Source organism: Schistocerca serialis, chromosome 10 (genome assembly GCF_023864345.2).
Source record: "Schistocerca serialis cubense isolate TAMUIC-IGC-003099 chromosome 10, iqSchSeri2.2, whole genome shotgun sequence".
Taxonomy (NCBI): Eukaryota; Metazoa; Arthropoda; class Insecta; order Orthoptera; family Acrididae; genus Schistocerca; species Schistocerca serialis.
This window is the reverse complement of record NC_064647.1, coordinates 87,906,889-87,920,151: the sequence shown is the minus strand read 5'-3', so window position 1 is coordinate 87,920,151 and position 13,263 is coordinate 87,906,889. Positions and strand designations below refer to the sequence as shown.

The window sequence follows — 13,263 nt, the reverse complement described above, 5'->3', positions numbered from 1 at the left end:
GTGACAAAGCACACGATGTCCTTGATCACAGAAAAAATTGAGGACGGGAAATCGATTTGTTTCAGACTGGGAGAATGTTTAGCCACCCTCCGAAATTTAAACTTGTTGTGACACACCCTCAGGATAGTGTGGCCTTGCTGATGCTTCAATAAAATCTGCGACCGCCGGTACACCTAGACCAAACGGACGATCTTGGTAATGACTTTACTCCAAAGTTTCATACCAGAAAGCATAAAATTAGAATTTAAAGTGCTGAGTTTCTAAACTGGCTGTCCACCGTTTCGGGAGTGGAGTTTGATGTTTAATTAGGACAAAACACGGATAATACTGTCAACAGCACACACAATTTCCAGGTTTATTTTATTAAATTGTGTACATTTATTTTAGGTCACACACACACACACAAAGTGCAAAATGAGCGAATGGCCCATACAATCGGTCAGATATTGTCTGCCTGAACTTCATTTCAATGCTCACAGAAAAGTTGATTGCTTAAAATCTCTGAGGAACAAAATTACAGTTTCAGGATTTAACTAATACATTTCACACAGTTCTTATTAACAATTCCCTCTTATCAAAATTCCATCTCCCGCACAGCTCAAGTGCACCAGCACACTCTTTTAATAGTAGTTGAGTTTAAGCAAGCAGTAACTTCCATTTGCATTATAATGCAGCATACCACAGTCTTCATGTCGCTTTCACTTAGCAAAATACTCAAAACGGTCATATCATAATATCCACATAGCGCTCTATATATATTGTCACGTCCTATTCCTGACACAGCAATGCATATTATCTTGTTTCTCCACCAAATATAATCAACATTGACAAAATATTACATAGATAAAATATATCCCTAATTAGCCATAGCATTACTTTTCGTAGAGAATAATGCTTCCAGATTATCTTAGTAATTACAACCTAGACAATACCCATACACACCAATAAGAGAAACAGTTCTACACTTCGTCAGAAGACAAACATTAACAACAGAAGCGATATTTTACACAATAAAATTGGAGTATCAACAAATTATTGCATATATAGATCAGTATGTGATCTCAATAGAGAAATCTCAATTCGAAGTGCTCATCAGAAACCACTCATCAGATAAGCTGCAGCTTGTTGCCCATCAGTGTGGACAGCAGTCATAGGTGCTGCCTGTTGGGGGCACCTGCAGAGACATGTGGTGGACAGTGTGGAGGCTAGCAGGCGGTGCACTGTCCCCTACATCATTCTAGCTGCTCTGCAGCAGAAAGCAAAATTACCTCCTGACAATGACCAGCAAGACCTTCAGCTCCATCCGTGCGAATGGTGGTAGTATATGCTGGGATCCTCCAGAGACATGAAGGAAGCCCTGATTGACCAGGGTGTAGGGCACTGAGTGGGCATTGTGGTGCAGATCATCTCAGCACCAGTGTGGCAGGAAGTGGGAGCGCTTCACGATGGTGGCCAGGAAGACCCTGAGTTCTAATAGTGTGGAGTGTTATGGTATGCAGTGGGCTCGTATAGAAGTATGCAAAAGACTCAACCTGCATGGACAGCTTACACTGGGTTCTTGCATAAGCGACATACAGGAGGCCCTGATCATCAGCTGGATAGTGTACTGTCTGATAGTGGGTACATTGACTGCCAGGCCTATTCCAGCAGCTGCACAGCAGGAAGCGGATGTACCTTCGGCCACGGGCCAGGAAGACTCTGACCAGCATCAGTGTTTGTTATTGTGGGCCTAAGCATCTCAAGACTGATTAACTGGATGTTATGTATCCCAGTGGAGAATGCATTGTATGCCATGTCGTCCCAAAAGACCTGTTGTAGTAAAGGGAAACACTCCAAATATTAGCCAGGAAGAACTTAAACTTCTGCAGAATGGACAGTGATGATATTAGGCTTTTCGAAGGAACAAACGAGACGGTTATCAGATAGATGATCTATATGGTGATAAAATTTTATTATCCTTCCAGTGAGCATGTAGCAGGAAACAAAGTCTCCTCTGGGTACTGGCTATGGAGACTGACGGGTCTAGTTATTTGGAGGGTGCTCTATGTGATGAGACCCTGCACAGGCAAACAAGAGACCCTGATTGAATGGATTAAACATTGATCAGGTAGAACATAATCATCACTGATTTACTATTGATATAAACCCCTCGAGGCAATAGCAGCGTCTCCTGGTGATGAATGACTGCTAGGCTGACACACACATGGTGCATGGAGTATGAGTATGCTGTTCATGTGAAGAATGAGGAAGGCAAGCGATCTGTCTGCTTGGAAAGTGCCTGACTTGTCTGGTGTTCGAGGAGTGCTGCAGTCAGTATTTCAACATCTGGTGAAAACAAGGTGAAACCACATCCCAACTTCCTGAAAATTGGCGACCAACCCTCATCACATATGTCGAACATCGTAGGATGACCAGCCGGGAAAAATAGTAAAGGTGGGACTAACATCTGACTTTAATACTGAGTAGAGAACAAGTGTCTAAGTCCACTGAACACTCCTAACGGTGGGTCTCCACAGCTGACAACCAATGCATATGCCAATGTTAACACCACACATTTTCTCTGCCTTGTGATGACTGGGTGTTGTGTGATGTCCTTAGGTTAGTTAGGTTTAAGTAGTTTTAAGTTCTAGGGGACTGATGACCATAGATGTTAAGTCCCATAGTGCTCAGAGCCATTTGAACCATTTGAACCACAACATTGACAGTTACAAATGAAATGGACACATGACTATTGGTACTTGACATTGGCGCAGTGTTGGAGCACAGCATGGCCTGATAAATCCTGATACCTTCTTCATCATGCCAATGGGAGAGTGTTCATCAGTGTCTTCCAGGTTCAAATGGCTCGGAGCACTATGGGACTTAACTGCTGAGGTCATCAGTCCTCTAGAACTTAGAACTACTTAAACCTAACTAACCTAAGGACCCCGAGGCAGGATTCGAACCTGCGACCGTAGCGGTCGCGCGGTTCCAGACTGTAGCGCCTAGAAGCGCTCGGCCACCCCCGCTGGCCCATCTTCCAGGAGAACAGCTCGTTGATGCCTATACTGTGGGACAGAGACATGCTGGCAGCGACGCCACTATGCTCTGGAGAACGTTCATATAGGCATCCATGGGTTCAATGGACCTTGTGCAAGACACCATGACGACCAAGGAGTATCATACACTGGTTGTAGTCCATGTACATCTCTTTGTGACGATCATGTTTCCTGACAGCAGTGGCATTTTTCAACAAGATAATGCGCCATGTCAAAAGGCCAAGAGTGTGGTGGAGTGGTTTGAGGAACACAGTTGTGAGCTCAAATTGACGTGCTGGCGCAATAACTCGCCCAAACGTACCTAGTATGTCACTGAACGTGGCGTCAGACCTCATCGCCGGCCTTCTTGGAATTTGTGATAATTAGGTGACTGGAGTGTCGAGATGTGGTGTCAACTCCCTCCAATGACCTACCAATGCCTCACTGTTTCCATACCATGATATGTCGCCTCTGTTATCCGATCCAACGGCTGAGATACCGGCTATTAGGCACGTGGTCGTAATGTTATGGCTGATAAGTGTATATAATCTGAAGGAGAGTGCATTGCCATCCATTTCCTGCTGCTGTGTAGCAGGAACTGGCAGTGCCTCAAACCAGGCCCATCTTGTTTTTCCATTTTCTGGGCCTCTGCAGAGACACACTGGTATCCCTAATCACCCTATAGTCTATAGGCTGATAGAGAACAGGATGTACTCCAGGTCCTCACAATAACTGTGTGGCCGGATGCTGAAGTCCCTCAGGATGAAGAACAGGAAAAGAATGAGCTCGAGCAGTGTAGAGTGCAATGCTATGTGATTGCTAGAATGTGGTAGATCCTGCATGTATGAATGGTGTACAGTCTTAAAGAGAATGAACTATCCTCGAGGTAGTCCAAATGGTTGTCTAGCACCTGAATTTTGGATAGGAAGGGCTTTAGGTTTAGCAGTGTCATGAGAGCCATCCTCTGCAGAAGAATGCAGGAGTACCTGATCACGTGCTTGAAGGCTGGGTGGATGGCGCACAGTTTCAAGGAGAATGCATTGTCCTTAGTGGCCTATCCTCCAGCTCGTCCCAACAGTTGTGCATCACCTGGGTATTGGGTAGGAAAACCTTGAAACTTAGTATGTCGTGGGAGTGACTCTATGTTGTAGGCCTCTGCAGAAGTGAACATGAGTCCCTGATCAGATGCCATGAAGGTTGATAGATGCGAAGTGATCCTGTCAGTGTCTGCTTAGTAGGAAGCACATGACCTCCTGGATATGCATCAAGAGGTCCAGCAGTGTGTTGGCAGTGCTACAGGCTGGGTTTGTTTATGGGCGTGCAGGAGGCCATGACAATAGTATGTAGGTTGGTGGAGAGTGGGATGAATTAGGTCTTCCCAATGGCTGTGCAGTAGGAAACTGAAGTGCCTTAGGATGATGGCCTCAAAGAGAATGAGTTCCAGCAATGTAAAGTGTGTTATTATGTGATTAGTGCCATGCAGCAGAATCTACTTGCATGAACCATGTAATGTCTTAAGGAGAATGCATTTGTCTTCCAGGTGCTCCCAGTGGATGTGTAACAGGAAGCTGAATCTCCTGTGAGAACTGGCTAGGAAGACAATGTCACAAGAGCAGTTAGATGTGCTAGGTCCAGGAGGAGCATACATGTGTCTGTGATTGCTTGATGTGAAGGCCGATGTAAAAGGGTGTAGCACTGCAAGTCCTCCAAGTGGCTGTTTAGCAGGAACGGAAGTGACTCCCGCTGTTCACCACGAACATACTGAGGTCCAGGGGCACATTGTGCTCCTACAGAGTGGACATCTGCAGCGGCACACTGGAAACCCTTATCATCTGGGCAGTGTGCAGGCTGAAAGAGAATATATTGTGCCCCAGGTCCTCTCAATGGCTGTGCATCAAAATGATGAATCTCCTGTGAATACTGGCTAGGAAACAATGAGCTTTATTAGTGTCATGAGAGCAATCCTAAGTGCTAGCAGGAGCGGAGTTCCTGATGTGTATCATGTGACAGATGATGGAAAGGATGTAGCGTTCCAAGTCCTCCCAGTGGCAGTGACCAGATAGCAGAAGGACCTCTGGTCGTTAACCAGGAACCCAATTAAGTCCGAGGATGTGTCGGGTGGTGGCGCTATAGGCCAGACTCTTGCAGAGGCACGCAGTAGACCTCGATCGGCTTGACGGTGTGTATGGTGATGGTGAGCGTGGCGTTTTCAAGGTCCTCCCAGCGGCTGTGCGGCAGAAACCGGAAGCGTCTCAAGACGGTCGCCAGGAAGACTTTGACCTCGAGGCGCGCGTACTGGGAGCCCACGCAGTTGCGTGAGCCCAATCCGAACGGCAGGTAGCTGCAGGGGTGCTCCTCGCCACTTCGACCCTCCAGGAAGCGCGAAGGGTCGAACTTCAGCGGGTCTGGGAAGAACTGCGGCAGGCGGTGCGTGAGGAAGGGCGTCACGAATAGTATCGCGCCCTTCGGGACTGGTACCCGTCCTTTGGACAACCATATCTCCTCCCCGACCACCCGAGAGAGCATCGGAACCACCGGGAACAGCCGCAGCGTCTCCTGTGGCATCATCACAGGCATTGAGATACAGATTGAGTATACAGGCTTCTACTTTCCTAAGGTGCCAACAACACCCTACCCCAGATTCTTTAAGGAATTGAAGACCCATGTATAAAACAGCATCAGACATCTGTTCATAGAAAGACATCATGTTTACGCCGGTGACTGTTAAACTTTTTATTTTCAGTATTGCAATTTCGGCCTTATGCCATTATCAAGTGCAGAAAATGACAACGACATATAAATTTGGCAGCCTGTATAAAGTTGACATGGCTTAAAGCGAAAACATTTTCACTTGATAATGGCCTAAAGCCGAAATTGCAGTTGTGGAAATATAGAGCATAACAGTCACTGGCATAAACATGATATCTTTCAAAAAAAATTTCACATGACTGTGAATCCCAGTTATGAAAAGTTAATTAGACGTCTGTTGCTTTGCAAATCATCTGACTTGTTAAATATATGATGTTAAGCAGGTAAAACCTTTAGGGTTGAAAACACAAAAAGTAGTTATGTCGGTTTTATTAGCTTCTAATTATTCACCCATAGAATAGTGGAAAAGGTGATATAATTTTTTTTTAATTCTGTAGATAAGCATAGGCCATACATTTTCTTTGTTTATTAAACCTAATCTGATTAGGGCCATCATTTCCTCTCTTACATCAGTCCAGGTTTTCACCCATACAGTCATAGTTACCTAAGAAATAACAATTTTAATATGACAGTGTGTGAGTCAATGTCAGTAAGAAACACAATGAACTCTTGGCTGCTACTACTGCTCTTGATGCCAATGGTAATAATAATAATAATAATAAATAATAATAATAATAATAATAATAACAATAACAATCATGATAGTGGCACATATAAATAGAATGAATAGGTGTACAAAATAAATGTTTTTTGACACACTGAGCTCTGAGGAAAGGAAATTTAAGAAGACTGCATCACGTAAGCGCACGGGGAAATGAGGAAGATCTGGTTGGAAACAAGGATGTACAGAGGCAAAGAATGTGTACGAGGAGAATGGTAGTCATTATTGTTGCTCCAGGAGATATGTCATTAATTGTCTTCTGGAGCTAGATATGTTACTCAGTTCTCTAATATAATCCAGGAAGGTACCCGGTAGAGGCATATCAGAATTACCTCCCTACATAAGTTTTTAAATTCCGTAAGTATTTACACCAACGATATTCAGACCTATTTACATTTATTTGGAAACGTAGTTCCTCTCCTAATCTGCGTGTCGTACAATGATAAAATTTTATAGGTATCTTCAGTGGTATATGTGAAACTGCTTGCAACCTGGATACCGCTTTGAGTTATCAGAAAAGAAATAATACACTGAAATGTCGTGCCTGATGCGGGAAGTAAACTGCTTGAATAAACAAAATTTAGTAAGCGGGGCTGCAAGCGAGAAAAAATTTAGAACAGGTTTGGAATTATATTTGATGTTTGTTGAGAGTCGCTGGGCGCTCTCGTTATCAAACACTGGATAAGTATATACTTTATACGTCCTAAGAATAATCATGATGTACGCAAACACACACGCGATGATTGGTCAGCAGCCGTACACAGGTTGTAATGAGACACCTTTCCTAACCTTTTTTTATAGAAATAGGCGATATCAAAAGATATTTTAAATCTTGTATAGGTTAAAATTATCTCAGCTGTTTCACTAAAAGAATTTCATATGATTTTGAATAGAATGTATTATATTTCAGGCTAAAACGTATAAAAAGAAATTAATTTGTTAGTACTCCATACATACAGTTAAAATTACTGTTCTTTTAGAGGTATTTGAAATTACGAAATATCTGCCATGCTTAAAATACATATTACTAATTGCACAATCTAACCTAATTATGAAATTTTTTTCTGGTATCGTTTATAAAATAACGTTATATCTTGGTGATGATACTTCTTTTGTCAAGAAAGTTTGTAAACTCTTTTGCTTTTCAAACTCTTTGGAATAATGTGAGCAACGCAGAGTGTAAGGCGCAGTGGGCATGCCTCTGATGACACTAACAATGTAAATTGTGGTGTTATGGAAGTGAAAATTTTAAAGACTGTGTGATACTGAAAACTGTGACAAAAAATAAAATTCAAGAGTAAAACAGGCAAATCTTCAAAAATTATGCAGATCAACAGGAATCTTACGCCTCTCCAAGCTTTCGAAACTTTTGAACAGACAGGAAAAATTAATGCTGATGTGTGCTTGTGTGAGATTACAAAATGTTGATATACTCTTCGAAGTAGGTCTCACGTATGTGTTAGATATCTTATTACTACGTTACGTTAAATGAAACTTTAAGATATTCTGATGCCTTAACAACCATCAGTGTTTTTCTTAAGCGTACTTTAGCTTCGTAGTTTTCATTTTAAAATCGTGTACAGCCCGTACTGTTGTGGTCTGATTGTCGCACTGCCAATACCTGGCGCCGCTGCCTGTTAAAAAGGGGCCCCATACAAGCTGCTCTTCTATGTTTTACAAAAGTCTACAGAAAAAATTTAGCTTTGAACTTTTCCGAGGAACTGTATTTACTAAAGTTGAGTACACTTGCGGGATGTACAGCTGAACCGGTAGCATTGAAGTCTGGGATTTCAGTACACTTCATGGATCGAGGGTTCGAATCTCAATCTGATTATTCCTCTTTCTTCGTAAAGTTTGCAGTAGCTACATCTTTTAAATGTAAAAGTCATAAAATATGTGCTAGTTAACACATGTATAATGGACATTTCTTAGTGAAATATCCGAGTCTTCTTAAATTCTTGAATTAAGTCAGGTGATGCTGAGGTAATTAGATTAGGAAATGAGATACTTAAAGTAGTAGATGAGCTTTGCTATTTGGCCAACAAAATAACTGAGGGTTGTACAAGTGGAGAGGATATAAAATGTAGACTGGCGATAGTACGGAAAGCGTTAGTGAAGAAGAGAAATTTGTTAAAATCGTTAACATCGAATATAGATTTAAGTGTCAGAAAGGCTTTTCTGAAAGTATGGAGTGTAGCAATTTATGGATGTGAAACACGGACAATAAACAGTTTAGACACGAAGAGAATAGAAGCTTTTGAAATGTGGATCTACAGAAGAATGCTGAAGATTAGATGGGTAGATCATGTAACTAATGAGGAGCTACTGAACAGAATTGGGTAGAAGGGGAATTTGTGGCAGAACTTGACTAGAATAAGGGACCAGTTGGTAGGACACGTTCTGACGCGTCTAGGGATCACCAATTCAGTACCGGAGGGATGCGCGAAGTGTAAAAGCCATACAGGGAGACCAAGAGATGAATGCACTAAGCTGATTCAGAAGGATGTAGGTTGCAATATTTACTCGGAGATTAAGAGTAGCATGAAGAGCTGCATCAAACCTGTGTTAGCACTGAAGACCATAACAACGTAACAACTTGTTCCTATTAGGTCTACAACTTTGCTCCAACCGTTCTTTCCTCGAAGTTCGAAGCTCTGTTGCGCAAAACTAACAAAAAATTGACGATTCGAAGTACTGGTCATCGCTGGCAACAACTTTTTCCCAGCTTTCGAGCACCATAAGAATCCCGCGGCGGCACAACTGGTCGACTTTGGAGGAGGTCCATGACCCGATTGTATTCTGCACTTGTTCATACATGACCGGAAGTGATGGTTAGGGGGGCGGTCAGAGGGAGCAAGATATACGGCGGGTGGCGTAGGACTCCCCGTTTCAACGTCTGCAAGTATGTCCTGATGGGTTTTGTGACATGGAATCGATCAATGACATGCTGCAAAATCACGTGTTCATGTATGTCGCTGCGTTGCGGCCGTTTCTCTTTCAGTGCTCGGCACAGACGCATCAGCTGCTTTCGTTAACAATATGCTGTGAGTGTTGCCGTCCGTTTGAGTATCTTCGAAAACCTCTCTCTCTTCCACCGCTGCGCCGGTCTTCCACGCCAAAATCAACGTTCTTAAAAGACTGAAACCGTTCTCTGCACGTTCTTTCACTAATAAGTGCCTCACCACAGGTTCTACACAGCATTTAATGAGCCTCAGCCGCAGATTTCTTCATGCTGAAGCCAAAAGTTAAAACTTCACGCAAATAATGAGAAATGGGCTTGTAAGTCGATATATCCAATAGAGAAAAACTTTAGGATGCAATCACAAATCGACTAAAAAATGCTAACGCTTACTGTACGACACGACACAAAACCACTTGCCCCTACTGCCATCTGCTGGAAAACGGTAAAAGCAAAGTTGTAGACCTAATAATTACATACTGCTCGAAAAATTCCATTTTCCATTGCAAACATAGGCTGTTTACTGTCGATATTTTATGAAATATTGTTATAAAGTTTCTTTTAATTTACGTCTATGGTCACAAACATTTTGTTAGCAGATTACCGGTTTCGGTCGATGATGACCATCATCAGATCTGTTTTATAAAAACAAAATCCTGATTTACATCAGCCGTAGTGGCAGCGTCAAATGTTAAATGCAGAATCAGCACCAGCATTTAACATTTGACAATGCCTCTATGGCTGCAGTACATTAGGATTTTGTTTTTATAAAACAGATCTGATGATGGTCATTATCGACCGAAACCGGTAATCTGTTAACAAAAAGTTTGTGACCATAGACGTAAATTAAAGGAAACTTATTGTATATACGGGTCACTGTTTTATTCGTGACAATGTCGAAGCTCGTGAAATTGTTATAAAGGTTATTTAAACTAAGAAAACATAACAAAATAAATTTTTTTGACAAAATGGAACATGATGTCCTCTTTGTTTGCACCTTATTCTTTGTTTTATACCACAGATGTGGTCTCGCACTAGCAAGGGTGATAAGTGTCGTGGAAACAAAGAAAACAATAATTTTCACAGCACTGAGCACACTATACAACTGCTGCATTCTTACGGTTGCCACCCTAGAGCCAAGTTATGGGCTTTGTCAGAAGAAGTGACAACATATTTAAGCTGCCAGACGTAGTGGAACTCAAGTTCGAAGGTTTGCCACACGTCACTGTGAAGCAGTGGCGGGGTATAGAACGGCACGTTAAAAGAGAAGAAGAGCAAATGTGGTTCTTGGGTGGCTTCGTAGAGTCTGTTGTTGATTGAATCATTATCAACGTAGCAGAAATGTATTTCTCGGATGCGGATACGGAAGGAATTGAACCACTAATTGTAAGTACGAGGGTCGCCCAGAAAGTGATGCACCGCATACTTTTCTCTCAGCCGAAAACAAAGCTACGAATGCGAAACGCTACGTACGTAAGTCCCGTCAGTGAGCAACACAAGTTTCCGTCACTTTCGACAGATAGCGTAGCTGGAGGACAGATTCAAAATAGCGTCAGTAGGTGATGTACGTTACAAGCGACATGATGTCATTAAATTTCTCACTGCAGAGGAAGAAACGGTGGGGAATATTCACAAATGCTTGTGCAAAATCAATGGAACATCTGCTGTCGACTTGCTGCACACGGAGGGCGATGTCATCGAAAAGCGGTTCGGCGGAGCTCCACGATTTGGAGCGGTCGGGGAGACCATTCACGGCTGTCACAGCTGACATGTTGCAGCGAGCTGGTGTCATTCTCCATTGAAGGGTGCCATTCGTGGAAGACATATTGAGAACAATGAGGAGGTGATTCACACAGTGACCAGGACAAGGTGCTGTGGCCTTCTCCACCAGACATCACGGTGCCTACAGAATAAGCAACCAAACTGACAGCCTGTAGCCGCGGGTTGCCCGGTCGCAGGCACACCGAAGCACTACACAACCGACAGACAATATTGATGAAAGGCCACAACAATAACAACAACAACAATAACAAAACAGCAAAGACACCAGCGGCCACCAGGGGCCACCACCGGACCACATAAACATAAGGAAGAGGTTGCTGCAGATCCCAGAACTCTTTTCACACGTCAAACCACGTGATGGAAAATAGTTCCGAGGTATTCATCCGCCGAAGCGCTATAAACGCCGGCGCTCGGCCGCACATCGGATCAGAGGGTTGGATCCCCTCATTCGAAGGCGTCAGATTGCAAAGCCTGGGCTACTCTCAGGTTGGAATCTCCGTCTTCGAAGATTGTGTCCGTCTGTCTGTCTGTCTGTCTGTCTGCCCGTCTGCCCGCCGCTTACTGCTGTAGCTGTTCGTTCGTTCGTCCGTCCGTCCGTCCGTCCGCCTGCCTGCTCGCTGTCCATCACCGCCGCTACCGCTGCTGCCTGCTGTCCGTCCGTCCGTCCGTCTGTTCGCCGCCGCCGCCGCCGCCGCCGCCGCCGCCTGGTCGCCGCCAGCCGGTGCTCGCCGCCGTCGCCGCCGCCGCCTGGTCGCCGCCGCCGCCGCCGCCGCCGTCGCCGTCCGATCCTGGTCTTTGGCCGTCTTCGTCTTCCTCCGTCCTCGTCTTCCTCCGTCTTTGTCTTCGTCTGTCCCCTGTTTGTATCCTTTCCTTTTCGTTCTGTGTGTTATTGTTTCTCCCTGACGTCATGTCCACTCCCACCACCACCGCCACCGCTACCACCACCGCCATAGTTTACACTTCCCCTTCTGCCGCCTCCACCACTATAACGTGGTGTGCCCAGTCCCACCCCCCTCCTTCCATCCCTTCTCACTCTCCCTTCGCCCTCGCTCTTTGTCACCCCCTCTCCAGCTTCTTCCTCCCACTCCTCTCGATCTGATCCTTTCCCCCCACTCCCCCAGCCTGTCGCTGCAGCTCCGTGTAGGGTGGTGGCCCGTCGGGCCACTGTCCATGCCCAGCTCTCCCCGTCGCCTTCGCCATCACCGCCGTCGCCGTCACTGTCACCGTCACCATCGCCGTCGCCGTCTCCGGCGCCGCCTGCTGCGTCCACGCCGGGACCTGTCCCTTCCCACCACCTCCCTATAGCTCCCGTCCCTCTTGTCACCACCCGCAATTCTGCAGCCGTTAAGCGCCCTAGTGGCACCACCACCTCCTCCGCCCCCAAAAAGGCCCCGCCCCATCCTCCTTCCCTCCCCCAGGGTGCTATGGATGTCTCCCCACCTGGCCCTGCTCCCTCCGCCTCTTCCTCCTCCTCCTCCTCCTCCTCCCCCCCCTCTTTCTACAAATACCTCCTCTCCCGTCCCGATCCTTCCCTTCTTGAGGCCCGGAATCTCTCCCTCCTCCTCCACCAATACTTCCCTGGTGCACCTATCTCTCTCCTCACTCCCAGACGGGATTCCGTTCTCATCTCCTCCTCCAGCCCCACCCTCCATACTGACATCCTTTCCCCCTCCCCATCACCTGTTTTGGCCCCAACGCCTCCCTCACCCCTGCTCCTTCCCCATCTCCTACCCGCCAACCCCAACCCCCGCGTCGCCCACCGACCCTCACCACCGTGATCACTCGGATCAGTCCGTCGATCACGGAGGAGGAGGTGTTGGTGGAGCTGAAGGCACATCCCATGCTGGTGGTGCGGGCGGTCCGCCGCATTTTCAACTCGGCCGGCCCCACCCGCCTTCTGCGGGTTTTCTCCGAGGACGCCCCCTCCATTGACCGTCTCCTGAAGGAGGGTGCCCTCCTCTTCAAACAGTGTTACAAAGTCGACCCTTCCCGTTCCCCTCTTCAATCCCTGCACTGCCAGAGGTGTCTGCGCTATAACGCGCACGCCACAGCTGAGTGCCACGAGGCCCCCACCTGCCCGTATTGTAGGCAGGCGCACTTCCTCAGGCAGTGCCCTAACCTCCAATCCCCTCCTT

The 13,263-nt window shown here is 45.7% G+C and overlaps 1 protein-coding gene across 2 annotated transcripts in view; it reads right to left on the bottom strand.

Annotated features, from left to right (window-relative positions):
• Positions 1 to 325: 325 nt before the first annotated feature.
• The window catches only part of LOC126424827 (cytochrome P450 4g15-like), a 157,690-nt gene continuing 144,752 nt past the window's right edge, over positions 326 to 13,263 (bottom strand). For both annotated transcript variants that reach the window (XM_050087621.1, XM_050087620.1), the window contains exon 7: positions 326 to 5,573. In XM_050087621.1, the coding sequence (XP_049943578.1) occupies positions 5,145 to 5,573 (429 nt within the window). In that variant the 3' untranslated portion in view covers positions 326 to 5,144. The remainder of the gene's footprint in view (positions 5,574 to 13,263) is intronic.